This window comes from Electrona antarctica (assembly GCF_951216825.1).
Source record: "Electrona antarctica genome assembly, chromosome: 10".
NCBI lineage: Eukaryota > Metazoa > Chordata > Actinopteri > Myctophiformes > Myctophidae > Electrona > Electrona antarctica.
In genome coordinates, this window is record NC_136791.1 from 19,104,116 (window position 1) to 19,120,689 (window position 16,574).

The 16,574-nt window shown below is 42.4% G+C and overlaps 2 protein-coding genes across 2 annotated transcripts in view; both read right to left on the reverse strand.

Annotated features, from left to right (window-relative positions):
* Nucleotides 1-4,023: 4,023 nt before the first annotated feature.
* The window catches only part of LOC306930510 (cGMP-dependent protein kinase 1), a gene marked incomplete at its 5' end in the record, with an annotated part of 184,736 nt that continues 172,185 nt past the window's right edge, over nucleotides 4,024-16,574 (reverse strand). Inside the window, one exon of the mRNA XM_079511515.1 lies at nucleotides 4,024-4,425. Within this exon, the coding sequence (XP_079367641.1) occupies nucleotides 4,368-4,425 (58 nt within the window). The 3' untranslated portion in view covers nucleotides 4,024-4,367. The remainder of the gene's footprint in view (nucleotides 4,426-16,574) is intronic.
* On the reverse strand, nucleotides 7,340-10,665 carry LOC306930512 (dickkopf-related protein 1-like). The gene is made up of 4 exons (XM_079511519.1): nucleotides 10,238-10,665; nucleotides 9,792-9,933; nucleotides 9,215-9,355; nucleotides 7,340-8,224 (listed from the first exon to the last, which is right to left on the reverse strand). Exons 1-4 carry the CDS (start codon nucleotides 10,475-10,477, stop codon nucleotides 7,923-7,925), a joined length of 825 nt encoding a protein of 274 aa, XP_079367645.1. The 5' UTR covers nucleotides 10,478-10,665; the 3' UTR covers nucleotides 7,340-7,922.

Genomic DNA, 16,574 nt, shown 5'->3' on the forward strand with positions numbered 1-16,574 from the left:
AACCGTAGAACACTAAACACGGGTGATTTTCACTTGGACAATTATATTTTTGTAATTTTCATAATGTTGCTGATGTCTGAGGTGGTGGGTGGGTCTTGCAGTACCTTCACGATGTTCAGTGACATCCTAGAAGGTAGGTTTGTTTCCCTGCATGCCCACATCCCTGTTTTGTTTTTCCACAGGCAGGTGTTCGGGTGAATTTCACCCGTGTTTACTGTTTAGTGATAGAGAAAAGACAAATAAATGTGTTTGTTTTTTTCCCACTGGACCATTCTCACATGTCCCAGGAGTGGATGGAAGTTCCCAGCACCATTTTGTTTTTTAACCTTTTTTTCAGGATTTCTTTTTAATAATACCCACGTTTTTCTACCGATTTTGCCTCCCTATGATAGTCTTGATTAAACATTAAAGAGTGGCTCAGGTTGCCATGTATTGCTGTACTTCAATATATTTTTATGAGAAATATTTTTTATGGAATATTTTACATTGGGTAAAATATACCTGTGTTTAGTGATGGTGGGACAAAATGTGTGTTTAGTGTACTAGGGTTAATACAAGTATCAATACTGCAATGTAGAACTACTCTGTAACAAGTAAAAGTCTAGAATTCAAAATGTAGACCTATAGAGTAAAAGTGCAAAAGTAGGCCTATTGGCATCAAAATGTTGGCATCAAAGTACCGAAAGTAAAAGTACTCATTATGCAGAATGTCTCATTTCAAGTTTTCAAATGTATAACAATCATTTGAAAATAGCAGAGCAGTAAATGTATGTTTTGCGATAATAATCCATATATACAAAGTAACTAGTAATTAAAGCTTTCAAATTAACGTACCCCTTTAAAAGTTCTCAGTAAAACCTTTAAATCTATTCTACAACTAACAGGTAACCAGTGGAGTGCAGATAACATGGGTGTAATGTACAGTACTTAAGTGAATGTACTTAGTTACTTTCCACCACTGTCAGTTGATGGTTCACTGATGAAGGTTGTTTATTCAGAGTGGTCGTTAATACTGCATCGGCGGTGTTTGGCAGCCACCGCTAGAATAACAACAGAGCTGTAACTCAGGTACTCAGGCAGAGAAAAGCCATATTGTATAAAAAGCCTCTCGCAGATCTCGAAACCGAGATAGCGGAGGTTTGAATGCCTGCCCACGAAAAACAAACAAGCCTCCCCAGTTTTATAGCCTATTAAGTGTTATCATAATGCAAGCACGGCGACGGAATATTGATGAAGCTCGAATCCCCAGATCGACTTGTGTCTTTTTTCAAGCCTGAGGATGTGCAAATATAACGCACCGACATAATTGAGTACCACAGACGAATAACAGTCTAAGTCCACACTATTGATCCATAATATATAAATGATAGATAAGTGGTCAGGACAACGAGGCCTTTTCGTGGAGGGGTCAGTCTGAAATTTGGACTTAGACTGTTTTTCGTCTGTGGTACTCAGGAATTCTGCCGCGAGAAGGTTGTGCGCTCCAGGTGATGATGCATATTCACATTATCTTTGCTGTCAACACCTTGTATCTCCATATTTCTACTTTTTTATGTTGAGGCTTTTTTATGAGCGGCTGGGACACGTTGAACCCACGCTACTCTACTGGCCAAAGTTGGAACTGCTGGCGGGCGGTTTTGCTCGCACAAGCAAAAGAGCACACAGCTGGGGTATAGCACAGAGTGCTCATTCATGGATCGATTTAGGCGCGTTCAGGCGAGTTCGCACTTCTGCATTTTGAACACCAAATGTCGGTGTCCAAATCGAGGAAACGCGGAAGCAGAGTTCTTCCGGATGTTCAAACGCCAGGGAGCAACTTCCATCGAAATGAATAGTGGGGGCAGGGCAGTCCGCTCTCTAGTTTATACTGTATATAAAGCTATTGTTAAGGCCCACCATTGTGTCCAAATACATATCAATTTGGGGATCCTTGGCATGAAAACTGTTTGAGAATCAGTGAACCACTGATTTGTAGAATCGCCCCAGGTCTTTAACCTGACACCCGACACTGGCCAACAGAGGCGAGGAGGATATTCAACATATAATATTCAGACGGTTACTGGCATCTGGCATGCCATCACATCAGGAGGATGAGTGTTGTTGTTTCCAGGAGTGTAGTCGCTCCACTCGGCCCCCTGGGGCAACGCTGAGTCACCCTTTAGGTATGACCACGCTGAATGCCTGTCGGTTAGGATGCCATCGCCCGGGTGATTGCACTGTTATTATACAACTCTCACACCTCAAATCCTTCAGACGATTTACGCACGTGCACGTACGCGCGCGCGTGCGTGTGTGTGTGTGTGTGTGTGTGTGTGTGTGTGTGTGTGTTTGGATTACTATACGTTTGAGGGACAGCACATCCCCACAGGTTTTATGGTTAAAAAAATATTTTGATGAGATACGTTTACGATTAGAAACAAGAATCAGGTTCAGGGATTAGAGGTCAGGATTAGATTAGGTGTAGGGGAGGTATATTTTCAGTCAGACTCTATATAGCATTCGGAAATTGTGGAATAGTTGTATCTGGATACGTGAGACTAGCCTGTCACCAACACCCTATAGACACCACTAGACAGCTTGCGGAAAGCTGATAATATTGACTCCGGTCCGGAAACCTTTTTTACGAATGAAATATTCGGCGGCAGTGTGAAAACGTGACTGACATATATGCCTAAAATGAGGTTGATTTCTTTCTTACATCCTCCGAAATTCACTCCCTTATTCGGAGCACGAGTGTGCAAACACCTTTATTCCAGAATCCACTAATTGCATATTCCCCCCTTTTAAACCCTAATTCTGAACTTCTGAAGCATAGATGATCTACAAGCTCACAATGCATCACAGTGCGAAGCGTTATAAGCTTGTCGATCGGCTATTTTTGAAGCATGCTATATACACAAAAGTATAAATCGGGCGTAAAAATTACAATTTCTGAAACTCTACTCTACTTGTGAATATGGGGACATTTGGCCCTCACAAGTACATTATAGTAAATACACACACGCACACGCGCACGCACACGCACACGCACACGCACACACACACGCACACACACACACACACACACACACACACACACACACACACACACACACACAGGCCTTCCACGGAGTCGGGGCACATGCCTGTGGCCAGTGTTAGTGTGTGGTTGTGGCTGTAATGACGGGTGGCTCTTGACAGAGCCAGATTCCAGGACCCCCGCAAACATGACTTGGCCACGACGGCTGCACACAGTATATTGTAATGCTGACAATGCCACCATTATGCTTAATTACAGCAGCAGGGGCACGGGCAATATACAAATAAAAGTGTTTAAATGACGTACGTACACGTCTCTCTCTCTAAGTGGGTCTGCGTTTCTAGAGCACCGATTAGCGCTTTTATCCCGGAATGCTTTGCGATGTGCATTATGTTCACATTCCCATTCACGCACACACATTCCCACACTCCACCCGACGGGAGACGGGCAACCATGCAAGGCGCCAACCTGCTCATCGGGAGCAGTTAAAGGCGGTGATACTCAGCCTATTTTGATTTCAATCATCCATAAGGGTCTGTTTTCGGTTTGTCAATCATTTATCAAGGAGGCCCTCCCGCAAAGACCCCTGGGCGTCGTTAAGTGGGTTCAATGTCTTGCCTCAAGGTCACTTCGCCCCTTCGTTCCGATTGTCAATCCAAATCCAAAGGACGCTTTATTGGCATGAGAAAACGTGTCAGGTTGTAAGAAATGTCTGTCTGTACGCTGTTCGAGGCTATAGCGTGCCCTACAGGCTACAGTAATGTGTAAACTATATGTCACATTGCAACTTGGGAAAACTATAGACAAATATGACATTATAAAAATGGTTATGTAGGCAAGGGTATATAGCTTGGTGCTTTATGGAACAAATAGAAGCAATATGTTTCCAAATGTAGTCACATGGTAGGCCTTTAAAACTTTCTGGGGACAAACAGCAGCAATGTGTTGTCAAATGTGTTTAATAAAGGTAGTTGCTCTGTTCATATCGTCAAAACATGCATATGTGCTACTTTTGATGCTTTTTTGTGACACTGTAGCAGTGCAAAAAGAAAAAGAAAAGAAAAAAAAACACCAAAATGGAGATAGGAGGATTTCTGGCCCGACAGCAACGCTATGTATAGGTGGTCCTATAGTGTATATGTCCGAGGTCAACTCGGTACAGTGTAGGAATAATACACATGATGATTAGTAGTCCTTAAAGGTGGTTGTATGCCATCCTTCTTTCTCCTCCTGTCACAACAGCTCACCCATCCCTGTGACGTGCGGCCTCAAGCAAACCTCTCCCTTCAGAGGAGGAGGTGGTGGAAGGAGAGACAGTGCATGGCTGTAGACACGGGAGGGGGAGATCTTATCTCAGCTCGGTCAGAAGAGACGAAGAGGAGCGTGTTGTTTGGCTCCTTTTTGATCTGACACGAGAATCAAGCAAAAGAAAAGCACAGTAATTTCCTCACCATCTTCTAATCCAAAACGAGCCCTAATTACAGGCAGCGAGGTGTATTTGGGGAGGATTCGTGGCCTACATATTAGAGCGTATCCATTGCACAACGGGCAGGAAATGCGGTGTTCTGCTTACTTGCTGTGCAAAGTCAGAGAGATGGATGGATATCTTTTTTTTTCTTCTTCCCTCTTTTTGGATTGCATCACAAGCGTTGATGTCGGAGAAACCTTGTATCTCCTTATTTCAACTTCTTATGATTTGAGTTTTTTTCCCGCCCCGTAAATTAATGCACCTACTTCATCCACACTTAAAGTGTTAAGCAAAATATCTACAAGCTCACACATCAACACAATGTGATGCGTTGTTATGAGCTTGTAGTCACATTGAAGTTCTCAGTCACCAAAATAGATCAGTCATTTGGATTCCATATGCATGTCTTCTATAAAAACATGTTGTGCACCGACAATAGCTGATATACAAGCTTGCAGATCAACTATTTTCGGTTATTTGCTTTGTTAAGAGTAGTTTGCCTGTAAGAGGTCAAAATAGAGTTCAGAAGCATTTTCCACAAACGTGAAAGGTCATAGAAGCAAAGGTTAAAGCCACAATCTGTGAATTCCTCATCTGGTTGGCAAGTTATGAATGATACCTTCGTATATACCGGCATAAGATTTATTTTTTTGTTTTATATTCCACAAAGTCAAAGCGGTCAAATACTGTATGTCTGTGGGGTTTAGTAAGCGTCATTGTCCCCAAATGAAAAGTATGAACAAGAGCAGGTGCGAATAAATAATAACTACATGTGGAAACGTTACCTAAAAAAGTAACAGCTTCTTTAGGGACATACAAGGTTTCCGCCACGACAGTGCTGAGGTAAATCTCCAAAGCCCTGGTGGTACACCTCATTCCATGAGTCCTTCTTGTGTAGATTGAGCAAGATGAAGTAATTAGAGACTTAGCTCTTGGGTATAGCTACTAGCTATCTCTCCCCCTATGCTTCAACATGAATGGAAGGCTATATAATTAGAAACTCTATAGCCCAGCAGGAGAACACCAAAGGGTTTAAGGTGGCAAAGGCTCGCCAGGTCACTGTGATGCAAGTTTGTTATTAGCTCATTTGATACGGGAGGGAGCAGCAGCATCCTGTACACACACACGGCCCCACCGTGACGGACCATCCCAAAAAGATCTGAGGAGGATGTGCAACATGCTGTAATAAGCCCGAAGTGATAACTCATAAAAGCCACTTGTTTGTGATGTGTGTGTGTGTGTGTGTGTGTGTGTGTGAGCATGTGCTTCTGTGTGTGCGTTAGACACACAAGCATGTGCACGCTCACACAGATGTTGGTATTACTATACTCGTGAGGTCATCCCGATTTGAGCAGGGCAATTTTATTCATGCCATTTAAAAAATAAATACAATTCCTTAACACCGACAATAGCCTATCTACAAGCTCACAACGCATTGCGCGTCATAAGCGCACACACACGCACACACACACACACACACACACACACACACACACACACACACACACACACACACACACACACACACACACACACACACACACACACACACACACACACACACACACACACACACACACAGATACCTGGCCTGAGCCTCAACCACTGCGTTATGTCCAATAGGAGTTCAACATGACCAAGCGAGTGTTCCAATAACTCTTGCTTTCCAGAACGGATCCTTTGGTATTTTGGAATGCAACAACAAACATTCCCAGTGGTACCTCGTTCTCAACGAATACATGGAATAAATATTCAACTGTACAGCCAACCTTTGACTTCTTAGAGCAGTGTTTCTCAAACATTTTCATACCAAAGAGGACCCCCCAAATTGATATTTGGCCACGGACGGACCCCCATCTGGAAAGGTTTTGTCCCGGGACTCCTGGATTTTTTTAACACGATCACAACACGCTTGTAGATCGGCCATTTTTGCAGTATAAAATTAGCTTAAAGAGGTTAAACTGGTTTTGATGCTATAACTCATTTTGCTGAGGGACCCCCTGGAACCCCCTCAAGGACCTCTGGGGTCCCCGGCCCGGACCCCTGCTGTAGAGCTGCAACTAAACTCGCTGAACAAAGCTGACAACAGTGTTTGTATTGTTTTCAGCAAGTTTGTTGCTGTCGGGCAGAAACCTCTTATCTCCACATTCTAACTTTTTGTGGGTTTTTTTCCCACAAATCAACCCTACTTGATCATACTACAGTCCAGTACAGTGTCATACAAAAGCATAAAAAGTAGATCTACAGGCTCGAAATACGATGGGAAGCCATGCGTTTTGAGCTTGTAGATCTGCTACTTTTACCATTTTGGAATTTGAATCCTGAAGAGCAACAGATTTTGGACAATATGAGGTTTCCACCCGATAGAGACGATTAGCCAAAACAAAGGAGGGAGCCGAGAATAATCTCAGGTTATCAGTGACTTTTTAATAAAACAAATATATTCACATTTCTTTGCAATGTAACTTAAAAAATATAGACATTTACATAGTATATAACAATATATTTGTGTACACATTTACAATATTGGAAATGAACCATGCAGCACCATGTCCTTATAATACCGGTGTTGACAGAATTCAATAGCTCAGTTAAGTGCCACCTCCATTATAAGCTATTTACAATACAGTAATTTACTGCAAATAATTTGAGGCTTTAAGTTCCATAAAAAGAGAAACAAAAACAGCTCTGCCACTTCCGACGATGACATTAAAATCGGTTTCTTTTCCCGAAACCGCCTACGAAGTGCCGAGCCTAACTTATACTCATACTAACTATGTTTCGTGCGATAAAGTATAAATGAGGCTTCTTCACTTCTCCCCTTCCTCCCTCCCTCCCCTCCTCCTCCTCCAACTTCCGATTCCTCCGTCCGTCCAATGGGAAATCGGATCGGTCCAACCTTACACTGCCCGCATTCCTCCGGGGGCATATCACTTTCCCACCAGGAATCATGTCTATCCGTTCCGGGTGCTGCATGTGTTTGTGTCAGCGACTTTTTTTGGCAGGAAAGGATGTGGAGGTGTTCGGTTTATTTGTGTGTGTGTAGTGCGAGTGTGCAGTGGTGGAAAGTAAATTTACTTAAGTACTGTACTTTAATATGTACAATTTTGAGGTACCGTATTTGTACTCTATTTTCCAATACTATTACTTCTACTCCACTACATCTTGGATCCAAATATTGTACTTTTACTCTACTATAATTATTTGAAAACTTTAGTTACTGCTTGGTTACTTTGTAGATTTAGATTATTATTATTAGAAAGCTAATTAACCACTTCAGTCTGGACTTACTTGTAACAAAGCATGTCTATATTGCAGTATTGATACTTTTACTTAAGTAAGAAATGTGAGTACTTTTCCCACCACTGATGTAGTGTGAGTGTGTGTGTGCGCGAGTGCGTATGTAGTGTTGTGTGTGTGTGTAGTGTGTATGTGTCAGCGTCTCTGGCAGGTGTGTAGGTTCCGGGCGCCCGTCCTGCTGACAGTATGGTCTCGCTCTCCTCCTCGCTCTCGCTCTCCCCCCCCTCCCCCTCCTCCTCGTTCGGGTCGACAGGCCAGGCTGTCGCCACAGTCGCAGCGCTGGAACAGCTCCAGGCCGTGCGCTCCCTTCCTGCGGTGGCGCGTGCACACCTGGCCCTCCGTCAGCACGGGCTTGCAGATGCGGGACCAGAAGTGGCGCGCGCAGCACAGGCCCGCGCCACAGTCTGCGGACCGCAGGCAGGTATCTCCTTCCTGGCCTAGATTTGAGTGAGAGAGAGAGAGAAAAGTTACATCACTGGTCATCATACTTTTTTAAACTCCCAATAACTCTGAGAGTGTGGAAATGGAACCAAATGGACCCATAAGGGTCCCCTCTAATAGTGCCAGCTGTACATTAGAGTTACAGACGTGTAAGAATCCATTTGGTTCCATACAGACATGTAAGGGTCCATTTGGTTCCATTTGTACACTATTAGAGTTACACATGTGTAAGGGTCCATGTATACACTATTAGAGTTAGACATGTAAGGGTCCATTTGGTTCTATTTGTACACCATAGAGTTACAGACATGTAAGGGTCCATTTGGTTCCATTTGTACACCATAGAGTTACAGACATGTAAGGGTCCATTTGTACACCATAGAGTTACAGACATGTAAGGGTCCATTTGGTTCCATTTGTACACCATAGAGTTACAGACATGTAAGGGTCCATTTGGTTCCATTTGTACACCATAGAGTTAGACATGTACGGGTCCATTTGGTTCCATTTGTACACCATAGAGTTACAGACATGTAAGGGTCCATTTGGAACCCGCTCAATGAATCTTTCATGGGGCTCTGGACCACTGCATTGCGCACAGAAACATATTGAGATCAGTGCTGTAGTCATTACACCACTGATCTCAATATGTTTCTGCACGGCATAGCGAATAACGGTAGACTACCGTTATTCGCTATGCCATGCAGAAGTTTTTGGAATAAAAACAAAAGGCGTATACCGTCTGCTAATCATTTCATCTATTGACCATGCGCGAGCATATAGCCTATACGTGTGCATGTCACACAGGGAACAATTATGGTATAAAGTCTAAAATATCCTAGACTACAGCACTGATTAACATGTCTTGATGTTGCTACATGAACTTTGAGCCAACTTAGACACAAGACAGTCGGATAGATTTGGTATTTCATAAAGAGAGAGCTCGATGAAGACGGTAGGCTACAATAAAGGGTACAAGCGGTTACCTTTGACAGAGTGGGGCTGATGCCCATGGCCAGAGGGGGGTCTCTTGGCATGGTGCTCCATGGTGTTATTGTTGTGGCCGTGCCAACCCGTGATCGTGGCCGCATCCATGCCTTCCAAATCATTCGCTGGCTGGCACACACCTGGGAAATGACAAAGAAAAAAAAGGTCATTATATTATATTCCACCTCAAAGGACCAATAAATAGAATACTTATTTGATCGTCTGAATTATACTAAATTGCATCAATCCAACACGTGTAAGAAAAGTATAGGCTACTTATCAATGTGAATGTTTGTTTGACACGTTGATGATATGGGCACAGTCACACTGCACCTTTATTGTACCTATGCGGGAGGATTCTGCCAATGCATTTCAATGGGATTTTGCAGAAATCCGCAAATGGCAGCAAAAAAAACTCCATTCCCATTGCATTGCAGAATCCGCCCTCATAGGTAGAATAAAAGTGTGTGGCTGGTGTGACCCTGCCCTAAGGCACTTGAATCTATCAAAGTATTTCATGCAAAGGTAAATGGTTTGTGCTGTGCCAAACTAATAGGATGAGCCTGGTCTCCTCACCGTTGCTGCAGCGGTTCCCAGCGCAGCACATCGCGTCCCGTGCGCAACGCTTCCGGCTCTTTCGGCACGGGAGACACGCGCCGCGGGCGTCGTTGCAGAACTCGTCGGCTACACACTCGTCATCTTCCGTGCAAACACCTGACTGGAATAAAAAAAAATACATTCAAACATTGGAAGGAGAACAGTGGCAGCACTGAATTAAAGTCGGGAGACCGTCCATCCCATGGTAACAGCATTTGAATGTTGTCATTTTTTAATGACTTGAATGGTGCTATCCTTTTAGACCAAGTGTTTGACTGCAGGCTACACTCTGTCTGTCGCTGTTTACATTTCTGTCTAATAAAGTAGCCTTACTAGCCTAATCAATCAACCAACCAAACAGAAGAAACTTTTTTGATATTACGCACAGTCCATTTTTGGAGATGGAGGGGGATGTTTCAATTTACCTGCACGGGGGCGTCCACGGGGGGTATCCTGTGTCCCAAGCTGGCCAGCGTGGAGGTGCGTGGACTCGGGCTGACCGGATCGGTGCCTCCCTGCTTGGCACCGGCAGCGCCACCGCCGCCGGGCACGTTCTTGATGGCATTGGAGTTCATCAACACACTCCCCGCGTAAGCATTCCCAAAGTATCCAAACAGCGTGAGATACACGGCCACGAAGCGACGCACCGACAACAACTGCACCATGATTCTTCCCCGTGGTAATTAAGGACAACAAAAACGAAAGAAAAAAAGAGAGAATCCGATTTCTTCTGATGGGTAAAACTATGGTGAAAAGAAACCCGACCAAAAAAAGGCAAAGATGTCAGTGTTGAAGCGAATCCTCCTGAGTCAAGACAATGTTCCCAGAGCGATGTTTCTTTCTACCATGTGGTTTGGTTGGTTCGTGGAGGTCTCCTGACGCACGGGGCTCCGTGGATGTTCTCTTATACATGTGGACTTGTTTGTCTACCCCGCCCCTCACCGAGCACAACAAAGACAGAGGGATGGGGTTTCAAAGGCTCAGGCGCCTAGAAGCTCCGCAGCGTCACCGACTCACTGTACGGAAACGGCCCATCCATCCCTCTCTCTCTCTGCCCTCCTGTCAGTTAAGATTGCGTTTCACAATGTTTGTGTCAGTGCCTGTGCGTGTGTGCGCGCGCGCGTAACCCGCGCGCAATTCCATCCTCGGTGTTACTTCTACTTTACTCTGATCTGTACCAATTGGAACCAAATGGACCCCTCATTGGCTCCAAAGTCCATTTGGTTACATTGTGTACATTGTTAAATATGTATATCAGCATACTTGGCGACCTATAGCCTAGACCTTGCGTCATGGAGGGTTCCATGTTCTGCAGGTCAATGGGTGGGCCATATAATTTATTATAGCAATTGGCTTATCTACGCTACTTTTAATGAATGTATTTGTATCTGTTCAACCAACAAAGACTACATGAATTCCACTCATTCTTGCACACAATCCAGGTGGACCCTATTGGAAACAAGTGTAATGCTTAATTGGGTCGTCCACTCACAGTTAACAGCCTTTGTATTGAGTTTGTGCTTGAAATGTACTGTAATTCTGCAAACTGTTAATACATTTTTCAATCAATCAATCAAAAACGCAGTTTTTGGGATGCTTTAGATTCCGGACAGTCCTAATCATTTCGCTCAGTAAATGTCATATAGACTAAGACCATGACCTTTTAGTGACACAGAGAACATTGCTTTCTTCTCATGAATATTGTTTTCTGTTCGTATATGACCCGTTCGTTGGTGACCCGCTCTGCACTTACATGATGCGCGGCTCCTTTGACATTCAAGTCGCCTAACTAACTGCCCCCTGGCTGCGGCTGTGTGTGAAAGATAGTGATTAAAGTTACTTTTTCCGTCGATTAACCAGTTCATTTGATCTCTCTGATTGCACAGGGGGGGCAATTATCTTCCAACGTGTGCTTGATTACACTAGCGGCGGACATCAATGTTAGGATATGCATGTGGACCATTAAGGGGTGTGAAAAGTTTACCGAATTAATGGACTTCCGTGGAAGAGAGCAAGAGACCTTTCAAGGACTGACTGGCACTTGGAGATAAAAGGAACCTCTGATGTGTCCCCTTGTTCTGTAGTGTGTGGACCTTTGTGCGCAAGATCAGTGGTGTAAAGTAGTCTATACATGTATAGCCTATACTGTCTCATGTAATATTTCCAATTTTCGATACAATCATAACTATTTTAGCTATTCCTATTCGTCTGCAGGCGTTTCGAATTCCCCTGTTGGAATGGACAAATTTGAATCAGACAGAATTATAGGATATAGGCTAGTGGTCAAGTCCTGCTACACATGAAAGGTGACTTGACAGGAAATATATAGCCTAGATCAAAACTTGGCCCAAATAAAATAACAAACATGACAGGCCAACAAGTCTTTCAAGGGCATGTTTAGTGATCTGCTAAGCATGCAGGTGAATTATGTTGACGGAATCCAGACATTATTTCACTGATATTGTTGTTGCATTGCATTGTGTTGAAAGTGTCAGTGGTGGAAGTACATTTACTCAGTCAAGTATTGTACTAAAGTACCATTTTGATATACTTTACTGGAGTATTTGGCCCACTACATCTCAGAGGCAAATCATATACTTTTAACACCACTACAGGCTATATGAACATTTTAGTTAGTTATAGCTTTGTAGATATAGCCTATAGGCTATATATTCTTTACTTTGTAGATTTGGATTATTACAAAACACACCAACCACTTGTCTTCAGCCCCCATTTTTCGGCCCTTTGAAAAAAAAGCAGATCTGCAAGCTCACAGATCTGCTATTTTCAAAATATTTTGTATACATTTCGAACTTGTGAAATGGGACATTCTGTATAGTAGCCTGCCCAATATAGGCTATACATCCCTACTTTTACACAAAGACATTTTGAATTCTGGACTTTTAGCCTACTTCTAACAGTCGAGTGGGCTACTTCTAGCATTGAAGCATTGATACTTTTACTAAACATTTATAATATATAGGCCCACTTTGCACTTTTCCACCACTGCAGTGCAGGTGCCAATCAAAGTGTGCTGGAACGAAACGAGCGTTTGGCTACTTCTCAGCGAAGAGAGAAGACACCTTGGCACTTGGACGTCATCTGGTGGCTGCTGGCTGGCTGCGGTATGTTTGTGTGTGATACTTCAGTTCTAGACACCTGACCTGACAAACAACGCCGTCGTGGCCACTTTGCGCCCCGTTTGAATTGCTAGTATATCTTTTGAAGTTAGAGCCCTTATCTACACTTTACTAAATGTTAGTGTTGGTAAGGTGAGCTCCTTTGATGGACTTTGATCTCCTTTGATCTCTCGCTGAAGTGTCACCCTGTTGTTATGGCTGAGGCCATTTCCCTGTTGCCCCAATGCCACCACCCTCCCCAAACAGATTTGTTGTGAGAATAACATTGGCACTAGAAAAACGTGAAGTAATCTCCATTCACCACTCGAACCGGCGCCATCAATCTAAATTAAAATGATTTCTGATGCAACATTATTTGGAGAGAGAGAGAGAGAGAGAGAGAGAGAGAGAGAGCTCCCTGAGGGAGAGAGCGAGAGAGAGAGAGAGATCATATCACAGGTAGGAATAATCTGTTTACATTCAGCGCCATCCAGTGGCAAGACATAGCAGTTTCAATTTAGGCTTAGATTGTTTTGAACCATGGGTGGAGGTCTGAGGCCAACTAATGTTATTCAAAAATAACAGACAAACAAACACCACTCAAAAGTATTGTATCTTTACTCTATGGTGTTTAAAAAACGTTACACTAGGCACTGTGAAATTAATTTACAGCATAAATAAACACAACACAAGGCAAATAAGGTACCAGGACATACATTTAAAAAAAAACAGTTGGGTTTGGAAAGTGATTAAATGGATTGGGGATGAAAATAGTCAGCCATGACCTTGGAAAAACTGGTAAATGATAAATTCCTTGTCATGTACTGCATTAGCCTACAGTAGTATTTACAGTGATCTAATTATGCCTTATGCAATTCTATATTAGGTTTCCTGCAGGGACTGCATCAGAGTTGAGCTTTTCTCCACAAGAGCAATACAACGTCATTAAATTAGCTTTCGGTAAAACATTTGTTTAATCCGACTAGGCTGTCATAATAATAGTCATTTGGGTCCTATTGCGTTCCTAAAGTTTGATAACGGTAATAGCCTACACGGTAATAATTGTCATATGGGTGTATTATGAAAGACTGTAGATAAATCGTTCTCGTTCTCTGATTATCTACAAAAACAGAATTCTTGCTAAATTACATGGACGTCAAGACGAGTGATTACATTTTTCTCTTTCTGCTGTATTTAGTGTCAGACCATGTGAATTTATTGAATCAAATAAATGTCAGTCTATTATGATGTCTGGAGGAGTCAGTGCAGCTGCTGAATGGTAGACTATAACACACTGGTTTCCCAAGCACAGGGACCCATTTGTGCAGGGTCCCTTTATTCTATGTTCCATACATTTAGTTTTTAATTATTTAAAAACGTAAAAAAAAGAAAAAGGAAAAAAGAAAAACATGAATTAAAAACAAATTCAATGAATGAATAAATCAAAGAAAAACCAAAGCAACTCCATAAATTAGAAAACAAATGTTTAAGTAGTGAAAATAGCAGATCAACAAGCTTACAACACGTAGCATAGAGCAGGGGTTCTCAACGTTTTTGGCCGGGGACCCCCGTAAATGCTTTGGCAATGTCTCGGGACCCCCGCCCTGCCCCCTCCCGACCCCCAATATAAATGGACTGCTACAATAACCTTAAAAATAGAGACAATACACCATAAATAAATGCTGAAACCAGATATACATTAGGGAAGGTGTATGCATGTACTATGTAAACTCTTCATTTCCATTTTCCAGCCATTCAGTTGCAAAAAAACCTTTTTTTTTAAAATAATTTGGGGACCCCCCAAAATAATTTGGTGACCCCCCGAGGGGTCGCGACCCACGGGTTGAGAACCCCTGGCATAGAGCTTGTAGATCTGCTTTTTTCCTAGTTTGGGGTCCCGGGCAAACATCCAACTTCTCTTTTGGTCTTGAGCTAAAACGTTTGGGAATCACTGGACTATAACAGATATGGTTACATCATATCGTCCCCGCCGGGTGGAAACCTCATTATGTCCAAAAGTTGGCTTCGTGCCACATTTCGACCTGGCAGATCTGCTACTTTTGATACTTGTGTGATCAAGTAGGGCGTTAATTCTTTAAAAAAATTAAAATAAAGTTGACCTCAAACACATTTTTTCTCCCCGTAAAATGGCCTAAATGAATGCCCTACTTTGGTGATCACACACAATGTGTCACGTTTTGAGCTCTTTTGCTTGTGCTGTTTTTCATTTTGTGAAACATTTTGGAAGTTAAAGTGAAAGTGGTTATGTGTGCCTGTGGGTTTTGTAAACATTTCACAAATTTACAACGAGCTTTCTTTGTGACTGAATACTGGATTTCCCCCGACAGGGACGATATTTTACATTGGACAGAAATGGCCCCTGTGAACGTAATCATCACAAAACAGGACATGTCTTATAATAGACAGTTCATTAAACATATTTCAACATTAGAAATCCCCTTTATGCAGTGATCAAAGCATTTATTACTTTAAAAACAAAAGGATGAGAAGCAACCATCTTGGAGGACAACATAATGTTTTTGAAGTGTTTATTTGTGCATGCAGCATTGAAAAGGTGTGTGATGCTAAATGTTTTGTATGCCATTGAATTTAAGGCACTTACATTGCTCTACCTTGAAGCGTAATTTATACTTGGCCTCGCGCTGATGTCGCGTGCAAAAAATAGCGGCACGTCATTCCGGAGTGCGACACCAATTAGGGATGCACCAATGAATCTTTCAAATATCGGCAAATAAGTTGCTTTCAACGATGGCAGTAAGCAATGTTTATTTGTTGTTGTGTCCCATACCTTTTGCACCAGTTTATGTTGGCATGTTGCTTGTCTGCAGCCTAAGAAACTGCAGATCTGGAACAGTTTCTTTTATACAAGATTTACTTGTTTCCATGCCAACACAAATGGGAATAATCAACAAAAACTAAATAGACAAATATCAGTATCGACCCCACATCGGTGCATCCCTAACACCAAGTATAAATCAGACTTTAGTATGCTGTGATTATTGATGATTGTAGTTTGGACATAATGTGAGATGATGATGATGATGAATTGATAGTTTTGGTTGTCATTAACATGGTGGAGGGCGTTCACAAAACAGTATCTGCTTCGGTCATTCACCACATCCGGACAGGGTCCAGTGGTGCAAAGTAAATCAGTAAAATTTGAACGTTTAAGTGCTGTATTCTTAAAGTATGATTTGGATACTTTTAATTGCGTGTCCTTTTTTTAAATACGTTTTACTCCACTACAATTATTTTCAAACGTTTTCAGAATACAAGTCTCTCTGCAGATTTTGATTACAAAACATTAACCGATATATTAAGCCCTTCTTCAGCTATTTGAAAAGAACCCATCTGCAAGTCCACAACGCGAGGCGAACTTGTAGATCTGCTATTCTTGAAAACAGTTTGATACATTTTGAAGAGTGTGAGTATTTGTACTTTGCTACTAATTTTAATGCCAATACTGAATTGGCATCAAAACCTCAATACTGAATACAGGGCTTTTACTTCAGTATGTTCTACATTGTGGTATTGCTACTTTCACTTCGGTGAAAAAAAAAAGATGATTTCTTCCACCACTGGATTTTCTTTAACAATGGAACCTGTGACAATGACATCATGT